Here is a 13,038-nt window from a genome sequence, read left to right on the forward strand (position 1 = left end):
GACGCTGAGGCAGGGAGAGTCCGAGGTCCTCACTGAGGCCCGTTTACGCAAACACTGCCGAAAAGGAGACGATGATGATGATGATGTGAAGTTGAGAGTTGTTTCCTCCGACGTTTCGGGGTCCCTCCAGACCCCAGTGTTTGCCATCGTAACTTACGAATGTGCATTGGGGTTGCGAAATACCCCATCGCGATTCCTAAGGGGTCACACAGTACCCACGGAACACAGAGTGCCCGAGGTCCCGAGTTAGCCCTGTTTACGCGTTATTTGGGGCCCACCCGGCTAAGCGCTTGCCTGCGAGGAGCAGGAGAATGGAGCAGAAGGAGGTAGGAAGGCGGCAGGGAGAGTCTGAGGCCCTCAAGGAGGGCGGTTTACGCGAACTCTGGCCTCTGTAAAGCCAAGCGTCCAACAGCGAGGCCCAGGAGAACTGAGGAGAGGGCCAGTTTACGTGAAGACTACCCTCTGTAAAGCTGAGGGTTTGCAAGCGCAGGGTAGAAGGACCAAGGAGAAGGAGGAAGGAGACGATGATGATGATGATTTGAAGTTGAGAGATGTTTGCTCTGGTGATTCGGGGTCCCTCGAGACCCCAGTATTTGCCATCGTAACTTACGAATGTGGGGTGGGGTGGCGAAATACCCCATCATGATCACTAAGGGGTCACAGAGTACCCACGGAGCACGGAGCGCCCGCGGTCCTCACTTAGGCCGGTTTATGCGTAACCCGGGGCTAAGCGCCTCTCCAGCGTCCCTCCAGACCCCAAGGTTTGCCATCGTAACTTACGCGATCGATGGAGGGTTACAACCAATTAGGTGCCTTTGTCCGACGCTGTGACGAGACCCGCTATAGCCGGAAGTCCGCCTGATCCCCATCTGCCCCCACCGCGAACCGGAGCCCTGTTTCGTAAGCGACGAGAGGGGCTTTTACCTCGTCGCAAGCATATCCTATCCACATAGGATATGCTTGTGAAGATGGAATATGGGGGAGAGCAGAAGTGCGTTAAAGTTCCACAAAGTGATGAATGAAGGACATGCATATTGTATTGAAGAAATAAGTGATGAGAATGTTGTTATTTGCATTTACCAGCTCACCTATGTCAGACTTTTTGATAAACAAAATTCTAATGAAAGTGAGAACTGTCATGATCCTGGGCCATGTTGGCCCAGTATTCTTAGTTTTCATGTATTTTTGTATTTTGTTCCTTATTTAGGCCATGCTTCCTCGGTTGCCCTGTTACGTTGTTCCTTATGTGTTTTCCCCTTGTGACTCTTACCCCCTGTGTGCCCTTCTGTGTATCTGTGAGCCCTCGTCTCTCCTTGTGTTTTATTCCATGTTTTCCCCAGCCCGTTATGTCTGTGCTCTCCCCGTGCTCTCTCTCCTCCTGTCTGAACCTCCGTGTACTTCCTGTTTTACTTTGACAGTCTCTCGTCAGTATGCGTCATGTTGTGTTCACTCCTGCCCTGTCTCGTTATCTGTGTCAGCTGTGTTCCCCATGTGTTCCCACTTCCCTCGTTAACCCTCTGTGTATTTATGTCTGCGTCTCCCTCAGTTCGGTGTCGTGTTCTCCCTCATGACTGTGTGCCCCTCCGTGTGTTTCCTCGTAAGTCAGTTCCTTAGTACTTTCCAGTTTAGTTTCATGTTATTTTGTATCGCTGTTATCTTTTGTCATCTTTTGTCAGCAATAAAGCTGTATTTTGAGTTCAGTCCTGTTTTCCCGTGAGTTTGCGTTTGGGTCCTATTTCCTGCCTGCCACACAGCCAGTTCATGACAAGAACATGTACACTGTTACATCTTTCAGAAAATGTTTTGAAATTGTAGTGCACAGTTCAGAATAAATGTTTTTCAAAAACCATTGCGTCTTTTTAGTAAATGTTTATTTCCAAAAGAAATTTCTAAAAGTTCAAAACAAGAAAATTCACGCTTTTTAGAATTAATTAGAAGATAACTCTTATGTAGTTAAACTAAAATACTCTTTGAGAGTTAATATATAAACTCTTAACACCTAGTTAGCATTAGTAAGTGTTAAATTATCAACTCCAGACAGATTTGGTGTTTAACACTAAATCAGAGTCAACGTTCCAACTCTCCAAAAAGAGTTAAATTAACACTCTCTGGTGTGGACTGTCGCGAAATCGATCAATGTAGAGCAGTGTCACAAACCACGGAGGCCCCAGGAAAGTGCAATCAAACGTTGAGTTTATTAACAGCCCGGAGAAAACATCAACATATGTCTTCTAATAGCTATAAACAGACATAGAACTTCTCATTTTGATAACACCTTCCATACAAGGTAATAATCTTAAGCCCTCAGAGTGACTGAGGGCTGGTTATCGCCTCCAGTCATCTGTTACCAAGTAGAATAAGATGCAACAGGTTTGCAACAAGAAGCTGGAAACATTTGGGCCTCTGCTCAGGCCTATTCCTAGATTATATGTATTATATGCACTGTAAGCATGCATTGCAGTTATCCTTCTATGTTCTAGTTTCCCTCAGCATGTATCACCTGGACAGTCACGCCAGTGAAGCTTAAGACCCTTAATGAACCGAACATCAACTCAAAATAAGCACAGATATGCAATGTGTATAAAATACTTCTAACCGTACTTGTAATAAAAGTTAACATAATGGAAGGATCCTCAAATGGACATCTTCAATAAACAACTGTAATGCAGTATCAATACTGTGAGAAATATTATTAGATGAAATAATGCTGTAAAGAATGTTATTAATGCAATTACAATGATGCAGATTATATGGCAGCAATAAAAGAATTTCTGTATCTTCACAGCACCCATATAGACACTTTCATAGTGTTGAAATCAAATCTGACAGTGTTAATTTGAACATGCTGGATTTGCTGTGTGCAGGACACCGGCCCTCGAGGCCTGGAGTTTGACACCTGTGGTCTAGGGGCTCACTGCTGTAAAAACTCTGTCTCGGTTTTGTATGCTGCACATGAACTCAGCTGGGGATTAATGGATGTAAAAGTTCTCTGGTGTGCAGTAATGGTTATCCACACAGAGCTCTAAAATTCAAAACCTGAATCTTAAATTGGACTGAAATTATCGGTAAGCCAGTGTAACTGAATTTTTAACATGGTCATATTTGAGTACTTAGATGTTTTGGTAAGAAAATTGCATGCAGTCCAACTTTTAATAAATTCTCACCGCCTATGAAAGGTCTGTAACTTAGAAACATCTTGGGGCTTAATAGATATATGTAACTGAATATTATCTGCACCCCAGTGATAGGAAATTTTCTTTGAAAGTGCAGAAAAAAGGTAAAAGCCCCCAAAATTCACACGACAGGTAAGAGAAGTGGACCTGAACTTCAAAGCAGCTACAAAAAAGGATCGCTCAGACACGTGTGAAGAGAACTACTCTATAGCAACATACTTTAAATTTACGAACTTATTTGATACCAAGTAAATACAGGACCGATATGGATACTTTCTAGGTTTTTGTTTATTTATTTATTTTGAGACCTGGAATCTAATTGTTCCCGTCTTTAAAGCACTTTGGGTCAACCTCTATTGTTTAAATGTACTTACAAACAATAGCCATGTAAGTCAACACAAAAGTGCATGTTTCATAGTGCATATTTGAGGTATTGTTTTAATTTCTTTTCTTCTTTTCTTTTCATTACTATATAAAGCACCCTGAGTTGACTGTTGTGATTTTGCACTATATAGATAAATTAAAATGATTATTATTTAATGATGAAATTATGAAATTATTTATTTAAAAAAAAAACTATTTATCGAACACTAGATACTGAACTGGTATATATTCGCTACCAATACCAGCATTGGTATTGATACTACGGATATTTGCCGACCTCTCTTATTGAGCATAATGTGATGGTCAACAGTATCAAGAGAAGAGGTCAGGCCCAAGATCAGCAAAGCAGAACATTCTCCTGCATCACCCAGCATCAAACTGTCATCAGTCCAATAAACAGCACAGAAGCCTGATTGTAATTTATGAAGTGCTTGTCCAGGAGAGCTGTCGCATAGCCACAATCTTGGCTAAAATCTTTGCAACAAACGGTTAAAAATAGTGTTATTCCTTAAAAAAAAAAAAAAAAAAAAAAAACTAAATAGATTGAATAAACTATTTTTTGTAATTATTATAGTAATTTTGCTGAAAATGTTTTTGGATGTAAACGTTTACTTGTCAATAAAGCTTCCAGAAAGAAAAAAAGCGGGGTACTTCCGGTCTCCGCTGTTTCGTAAACGTGCCGTACGTCATTACGTGTTCATATTTACGGCAGCAGCTCCATCCATGTGGTTTTAAGATCTGCGGTTTCTCGACGTCAGCTGCTGAAGAAGCGTAGCAGTCGCTAACTATGTTCATGTAAACAACAGTGAAGGATATGGTTTTTGACGCTTTGTTTTACAGCTAACACGATGGCGCAGCCGGCGGAGAAAGGTATGTGTCACTACAAAGTTATTTATTAAAAACACAGCAAGCCAGCATATTTTACTGAGCTGACCAAGACCTCTGCTTGTAACCCTGCAGACGCTTCCCTAAAAAAAGCCTCTTAGTGACCAAGTCAGCATTTTATACTTCCAGTGTCACAAAAAGAGCTCGTGACTGTAGGAGAAGTTGGCTGAACACGAAACTCAGTTCGCTCTGTGCGTAATTAGCACACATAATTCTCCACTCTGTTCTTCGTAATTCATAAGCTTAACTGAACAGAACAAGAATAATTACATATATTTTTTCCTCCCAAAAAACAGTGTCAGGTCGCACAGTAGCACTTTGTTAAAAACCAAAAATATCCTCAGACATAATAAAATATTTGTTATATTGGCTGCTGCACTTTTAAATCACCTGATGTTGCCCTTTCTTTATTGTGCTTCACTGTCTTGCAGCATACTATCGCTTTGTGGTGCTCTTCTTTAACTGTCTGCTGACCTTTGGGTCCTACTTTTGCTTCGACATTCCCAGTGTGTTACAGGATCAGTTCCAAGGGGTGAGCAAGAGGCAGCGCTGCTTACAGATCGCATCAATATTGCACGACTTGATTATCAGGAGGGAAAGACTGATGTTGTTTTTAATGTTTGACAGAACCTGACGTGTCCCAATGCGACGGTGATCAATGGGACAGTGGACTGTGTGGAGGGACTGGGGATGACCCCTCAGCAGTACAATCTTCTCTATGCCATCTATGCTTGGACGTAAGCACGTTAATGCATTGATTTCACTGTGAAAATGCAGAAAAGTGGCTTATCAATGAGAAGCTTCTCTCTGTTATCAACAGGAATGCAGTAGTGGTGATCCTGGCTGGATTCCTGATTGACAAATTAGGAAATCGCTGTAAGTTTTGTTTTATGTTCTCTCTCTGCATGGTCTGCAGTTATTTTTAATCTACTGACAGTAAAATGATGGTACAACCATTTCTTTTGCTCCTCTTTGCAGTCGGTGTGTTTCTCTTCTCTTTTCTCTGTGTTTTGGGCTCATCGCTGTTTGCTCTCGGCTCCCACTTCAAGGGATCTCCCTACTTGCTGCCGCTAATGCTCACCGGCCGTCTGCTGTTTGGATCAGGCAATGGATCTCTGACTAGTAAGTTCTCTTCATGGATATGAACAAATATTCTCTGCAGCATCGCCTTTGAGGAGCATTTCTTAACCACTCAGTTACCTTTCTCCTTCTTCATTAGTTGTTCAGAATCGCATCACAGCCTTCTGGTTCAAAGGGAAGGAGTTGGCTTTGGCTTTCGGCCTGACCCTGGCCTTCTCGCGGCTGGGCTCGGTGTTGAACTTCTTCCTCACGCAGAAGTTTGAAGAAAAATATGGCATGCAGTGGACACTCTGGGGTGGTAGGTGACGAATGCGAAGAAATCTCAAGGATTATGGTGTGGTGCCATGTGACCTGGGTTTCTCATGTTATTGTTTCTTAGGCGCACTGTTGTGTGTGCTGGGCTTCACTTCCGCTGTCATTGTCAGCACCTTGGACAAGATTGGAATGAGACAGCTGGGTCTCGATGGAGCCATCCAAGAAGAGTCTCGCAAAGTGGTACAATCAATATCCTTTAATAATAACAACATGCATACATAGGGATGGGTATCGTTTAGGTTTCATCCGATACCAGTACCAAACCGGTACTTTTGAAACAGTGCCGGTGCTTAAACGGTACTCAAACCAGTGCTTAAAGAATAAAGAACACAAAATTGGTCCAAAAACCTCATGTTCAGCTGTTATTTTGTAAAAAGATAACAATGTTAGCCTTTTCTGCAGCTATAGGGCATATATGGTATCACTCTTGGCTGGAAGCAGTGCTTAAATAATGGAAAAAACACAAACTTTGTCCAAAAACCTCTCATGTTTAACTGTTTTCCACTTTTTCTTTGGTCATTTTAGCCTTTTTGGCCAGGGTGAAGGGAGTATCTGCCATCAAACAAGAAGACAGCCGCATGTAACTACGACTTTGTTTGCTAGTTCACCTTACATGCATTAATGTAATAACGTGGTTAGCCTACTCAACGTAAATTACGCATAAACAACATTAAGCTACTCACGCAGAGAAGAACGGCTGCTGCTGCTGCCATCATCATCCGTCATCATTTCTGCTACACTGGCAGGGCTAGGGGCCAGGACTCTCCTCTTCGGGTTTTTGGGGGATGTTGCTAACTCCGGGTCGATAACAGGCACCACACCCGCAGTAGATGTGCTCGGTGTGAGGTCTCGCAGGAAGCGATCAAATACGGTGCATTTCTCGGCTTTTAAAAACACCGCTATGCGTCGCCAGGTGTTTCATCGGATTTGAGGTGTTACCTCTTTTGCACAGTATGACCTTAAAGCACTTGTTGCAGGCTGCTGAGTTTGCATCTTTTGCTGTGAAGTACAGCCAGACTTTTGACCGCTTCGCCTTGGGCATTTTTAATCTGTAGCTCTGCTCTAAAAGAACGTACGTACCTGGGCCCACCTACTATCCTCGGAAACGTAAAATGATTGGCTAGAATCTAAAGTGTATCACAGCTCAGGAAAAACAAGCACCGAAATGAAGCACCGAAATCTGCGCTGCTTTTCGGTCTGGTTACTACCGTTTATGTCAGAACCGGTGACATCATGGCACCGGATACCGGTACCCATCCCTATGCATACGTAACATTGATGATTTAAACCTTGTTTTTTCAGTATTATGGACACACTAGTGATCTGTGTGTGGAGCATCATTTATTGTTGTGTGTTTTTTATGTGTAGAGGATTCAGGATGTGAAGCTCCTGTCAGTAACATACTGGCTGCTGGTTCTCACCATCATGTTCTTCTACAACGGCATCTTCCCCTTCATTGCTGATGCAAGGTAGAGTTCTTGACATAAAGTGTGTGCATACTGATGAAATACAGTGATGTGAAAAAAATGTTTTCCTCCTGCCTGATTTCCTGTTTTTGTTTTTTTGCTTGTTTGTTTGTTTTCAAGCATTTGCGACAACTGGCAATGCGTCTTCACAACGCTGTGGAAGAATTTTGGCCCATTTGCAGAATTGTTGTAATTCAGCCACTCTGGAGAGTTTTTCAGCATGAACCAGCTTTTTAAGATCATGCCACAGCATCTCAATCGAATTCAGGTCAGGTCTTTGACTAGACCACGCCAACGTTTTTATTAGATAAGATGAATTAACTGTGGTGTGTCAAATCTTTGGAAAGCTGAGTTTAGTTTCTCTAGCCACACCCAGGCCTGATTACTTCCAGACGTTTTTATAAAAGTAACACAGCATTTTAGAAAAGGAACATTAAAATATGGTGGTGGTAGTAGAGCAGGGCGATATGGCCAAAAATATTTATCACGATATATATTTGAAAATTTGAGATAACGATATAACTGACGATATAATTGATGCGAGACAAAATACAACTCCACAACATTACTAGCGCAAAAAGACAACCTTCCATTTATTTTCACTTAAACAAGAAGCTGGTTTTTATGTACATTAAAGCTTTATAAAAATGTAACAGTGCAAATGCAAATTCCTTGCTGAAAGTTTAACCAAAAGGCATTTCCAGTAGAAATGGGCTGACATATCCTGAGCATAACCATATATAATATCCACTGAAGTTAAAAAGAGTTGCTTTGCAACATTAAACTGCAGTGTGCAGTACGTATTTTTCGGACCATAAGGTGCACAGGATTATAAGGCACATTAAGCGAAACAAAGCAGTCAGATAAATCAAACTTTATTAAACTCATTCTTCTTGCTTCCTCCACTTCTGTACCATTGATTCATTAATGTTGAATTCTCTGGCAGCTGCTCTATTCCCATGTTGTTGCAGTAATGACTAACCTCGTATTGTGGATGGATTATCTCAGTTGTTCTCCTGACTGAAGTTTGGTCCGTTTACAGCATCCTGCCATGCGATTGCATTTGTCTCTAACCATGAAGAACCTTCACGTTAACTTTTATAAGTGGAAAAGTGTTAGTGTTCGTCCTCCAGCTTCACTGTTTATGTTATGCTAACATAGCTGTGTCACTAGCGATCACGTAGCACATCATTATATACCAGCTAGCCCAACTTCAGTAACCCTACAAACGTCACTGCTGTTAAGTTTCCTGTCTTCATTTATGTTTGAAGTGATAGCAGAGCTGTACGTTTGAATTTTTTCAGAAATCTCTCAGTCAGAACATGCTATATCACGCTTAGGTAACTAGCGAAACTAGCGAGCTAACTTCCGCTAGCTTCCTGCTAACTTCTAACTCCGTTAAATGTAATAACTTTTGTTTTCATGGATGTCTGGAAGTTAAACTTTATAGTTACACCTGGTAAAGCAGCAATGCTGATCGTTTTATTAAAGATGAAAGAATTTAGACAGTTTTTAACTCTCAGTGATGCTGCAGTGTTGTTTGACCTGAAGCATACAGAGTTTAGGACCCAGATTACTCCCAGATTTAAGAGCATCTTAGTCCGACAAATACGACAATAATGACGGCCGCTTGCATGTTCTGCAAAAAAATGTGCTTTGTTGTGTATCTGACGGACAAACACCAAACCAGTTCCACATCACGGAAGTTGCACCATTTTTACAAACCAATTCTGGTTCATCTGTTTCACTCAACAATCGACCATGTGCGTATGAAAACAAAGGCACTGCGCGTGCGCGTTTTACTCCCATTCTATCGCGATATTTCATTTTCCTATCGTTGCCTAACATTATACCGGTATTACCGTGAACGATATAATATGGCCCAGCCCTAGGTGGTAGTGTGATGGTCTGGGGCTGTTTTGCTGCCTCTGAACCTGGAAGACACGCTGTGGTAAATGGAACTGTGTGGCACGTCTATCAAAACATCCTGACGGAGAATGTCAGGCCATCTGTTCATGACCTCAAGTTGAAGGGCACCCGGGTGACCCAAACCACACCAGCAAATCCACCTCTGAATGGTTGGAAAAAAACAAAACAAAATGAAGACTCTGGAGTGGCCTAGTCAAAGTCCTGACCTGAGTCTGATTGAGATGCTGTTGCATAACCTTAAAAAGGCAGTTCATGCTTGAAAGCCCTCAGATGTGGCTGAATTACAACATTTCTGCAAAGATGAATGGGCCAAAATTCCTCCACAGCGCTGTGAAGACTCATTGCCAGTTAACGCAAACGCTTAAGTGAATTTGTTACTGCTAACGGTGGCCCCGCCACTTATTAGATTTAGGGGCAATTACTTTTTCACACAGGGCCATGTAGGTTTGGATTGTAATGTAATATTTACATTTGTTTGATCTGAAACATTTAAATGCAACAAAGATACAAAAAAAAAAACACCTTTACACACCACTTTCAGAGCAACCAGTGAATTATAACCCAGCATTCCTTTGAATAGACCAGCACCAAAGTGATACTGGTGTCATAAGCATTCACATCTGCCATTTATTCTTTTCATTTGCCAGCAAGTTCATCCAGGATAAGTACAGCTACTACAGCCAGAAGGAGGCGGCTTATATTGCAGGAGCAGTCTATGACAGCTCACTGGTCCTCTCAGCCAGCGTGGGCATTCTCATCGTATGTATCTTTAGTCTACACCAAATTGTATTCCTGCATTGAGTTGAGTTGGTTTATCATGAAACACTCTCGCTGCCATGTGTTTCAGGATTATGTGGGTCTGCGGGGAGTCTTCGCAGTGGCGTGCGCTGTCCTCACGCTGCCCGTGTTTGGACTCCTGGCTTTCACTTTTGTCCCTCCTCTGGTTTCAACCATATGGCTGGGAGTCACCTACTCCTTTGCGGCTGTGAGTAAATAGACATCAGTAAAATGGTAAATTATTACTATGAATTAATGTATTTCCTAGTATGTTAAACTTGTTGCTGCCTGTGTGGCATTCCAGGCCAGCATGTGGCCGTCTATTCCCCTTGTCGTACCTCAGGCGACCCTGGGAACTGCCATGGGCCTGGCCACCTCCGTACAGATGATTGGGATCGGGATCTCCAATCTCGTTGTTGGACAAATACTAGGCACCAAGTCCAGGTGGGGAGAACCTGACATTAGAATCTCATTGCCGTGCACTAATTGTCCTTCCAGTCTTGTTTAGCTTTGCAGTTTCTCTATTTGTGTTGCAGTGAAACTAAGATCCCGCTGTGGCGTTGGCAGAGGATGATGATCTTCATGTTGGCCAACACCATCAGCTGCATTGTGACCTCAGTGCTGCTTAATGTTGTTGATCACAGACAGGTCAGACATCTGTAGAAGTTATCTCATGAGTTTATACTCTATACACACACTCAGCAGGAAGTTAATTATTATTTTTTTGTCCCTACAGGGTGGGACCCTGAACAAGACAACCAAGAAGTCAGGGCAGGAGCAGAGAGACCCGGACCGAGAGCCGCTCACCCAGGCAGAGGAAGAGCCAAATGAGCAAGATGGTGATGCTGTTCAATCTCGTTCTATTAACTCTTAAGGTTTTCATTTGCACAGTTTTTTGTTATTTGAGCATTATTCTTGCTGTTTTTGAGTGATGCAGTCAACTCAGAAGGTATTCAAGACCTTTCCTTTTCCTTTTTCATGCCATTCATTAAGTTTTCAGCAGCTCTGACGAGTATCCCTATCATACAACCATCATGCTGCACTGTAGGGATTACAGTGAAGTTTTGAGCAGGTTATGAGTCATGTCTGGTGTTGGCTAGATTATCTTTTCCTTTCCTTTGAGAAAGTTTGCTGTTTGGAAGCTCAATGAATCTGTTATGCCTTTTAGTTAGAGTAACTTCCATGTGGCTGCACAGCCGTGAAGGCGATTAGTAAGGTGCTGTTGAGATGGATATCCTGGGCTTCTCTCATCTCACAGATAACCAAACTACCGTTAAAAGAGTCTCAGGTCCTTGGTCGCCTCTTTGACCGAGATCCTTCTTGCAAGAAAAGCATACGACGAGTCCTGCCAAATCAGGTCCTTTATATCACTTTTTTTTTTAAAGTCAAATCGTTCCTGATTGCTTCAGAAGTTGTTTTAAAAATAAAAAATTTCTTTAAAAAATCTACAGTTATAAACCATGTTTTAAATTCCCTCTGGTGGATTTCACTCAGGTTCTAGAAACATTTCCAGGATTATTAAAGAAAAAGGGATGTATCTGATGATGGTAACACAAAAGCAAACAGTCTGAATACTTTTGTAAGTTACAGATTTCTGTTCGAGTTTTAACTTTGTGTTAAAAATTGATTACAAACACTGAAACACATTTTGTCAGTCTTGTTGTGACTATGACTTTACTGCTATAAATAATTGTGTGGAAATTCCTGCAGTTACTAAATTTTATTTGTAACAACAGTGAGATTCTTGTAATTCTGCTGCTTTCCAAACTTCTATCATTTCAGTTTAGTATTTTATCTGTGCAACTTGAAACTTAATTTGTTTTCCCTCACAGTGACCACAAACACAGCACATGACAGACACGATCAGCACCTAGCTGCTACACACGGTGGTGCTTATAACTGCTAGAAAGAGTTATTTCTCTCACACATTTGGTTTCATGAAAACAGATTTAGAAAAGAGTCATCAGAACTTGCGTTTATTGAAATATGCAACATAAATGGTGATCATGTAAGTAGTGTTCACAAAATGTTTTTCTTCACACAAACATGTTAAAGATGTTCTTGCAAAGTTGCGATTTCAGCACATCAACTTGACCTGCAGGTGGAGCGTTCGGTTGTAGTCTCTTTTATGAGTGCATGTTAAACACACAACAGCCATTAGGTGGCGCTCCTCACACATGTACAGTTTGTATCAAGATCATGGGATTGTGAAGAGTCCACTTTTCTCTTTGCAGGATTTTCACCTCAGTTGGATGTTTCCCGTATTTTAACCTTTTGAATTTTATTGTCAATCCCCAAATATGCAATGGGCCCTTTTTTTTTTTTATAAGTGATTGTGGGAATTTTGGGGGAGGTAGGCAGAATAACAGTACTTCATATCACACCCATCAAACTGTCAACACCTGTAAGAATGTGGCCTTGGTTAAAATAGCTGCAGATAAATAGCAGCACACCCTCTTCAGTGAATACCACAGAGTCTTTAAGGCGTTCACTGATTTTCCCCATGCCGCCTAATTCTGGACATGCTACTACTTTTTATATTGTTAGTGACATCGGTGTATTTAATTCCGTTTTCCATTTGTATTGGTCCAGTGATACTCGGTCTTGTACAAGTTTTTTCCATTTCTAAAAGACAAAACATCAATGCTACTAAATAAAATCTAAATGCAAATACTTGTGCAAAATGCCTTTTGATTCTTGAGTCATAACTTACAGTATCAAGGAGTATGACAGGAGGAAGAAGTAAAGTTGGTGAATCTGACAACATTTGAAGATTTTCAATTCATTCCTCTGTGCAGCTGTAACCAGGTTAAATCAGTTATAATAACAATAAATAAAATAAGCTGCATTTTCTTCTCTTTTGATAAGAAAAACAATCCTGCAGATGATGTAACAATCGTACTGTTCTGGATCTGCTGTGTCACATTTACTGTTCAGTCACTTGTGTTGTGCTTCATTCATCTGCTGGTTAGATTATAGCAAAGCTGAGACAGCATGAGTAAGGTGGGTTAAACGGTGTTATAAGGTTA

General features: G+C 41.5%; 1 protein-coding gene across 1 annotated transcript; it reads left to right on the forward strand.

Moving 5' to 3' along the window:
* Positions 1-4,307: 4,307 nt before the first annotated feature.
* Positions 4,308-12,670, forward strand: mfsd1l (major facilitator superfamily domain containing 1-like). Its single transcript, XM_085360631.1, has 13 exons — positions 4,308-4,427; positions 4,874-4,974; positions 5,070-5,179; positions 5,263-5,318; positions 5,421-5,564; positions 5,662-5,820; positions 5,902-6,017; positions 7,206-7,306; positions 9,880-9,991; positions 10,080-10,217; positions 10,314-10,453; positions 10,546-10,657; positions 10,746-12,670. The coding sequence occupies exons 1-13, from the start codon at positions 4,406-4,408 to the stop codon at positions 10,881-10,883; spliced, it is 1,449 nt and encodes a 482-aa protein (XP_085216757.1). The 5' UTR covers positions 4,308-4,405; the 3' UTR covers positions 10,884-12,670.
* The last annotated feature ends 368 nt before the right edge of the window (positions 12,671-13,038 follow it).

Source organism: Diplotaxodon limnothrissa, linkage group LG8 (genome assembly GCF_057381915.1).
Source record: "Diplotaxodon limnothrissa isolate DT_005_m linkage group LG8, D_limnothrissa_male_GT1.1, whole genome shotgun sequence".
Classification (NCBI taxonomy): domain Eukaryota; kingdom Metazoa; phylum Chordata; class Actinopteri; order Cichliformes; family Cichlidae; genus Diplotaxodon; species Diplotaxodon limnothrissa.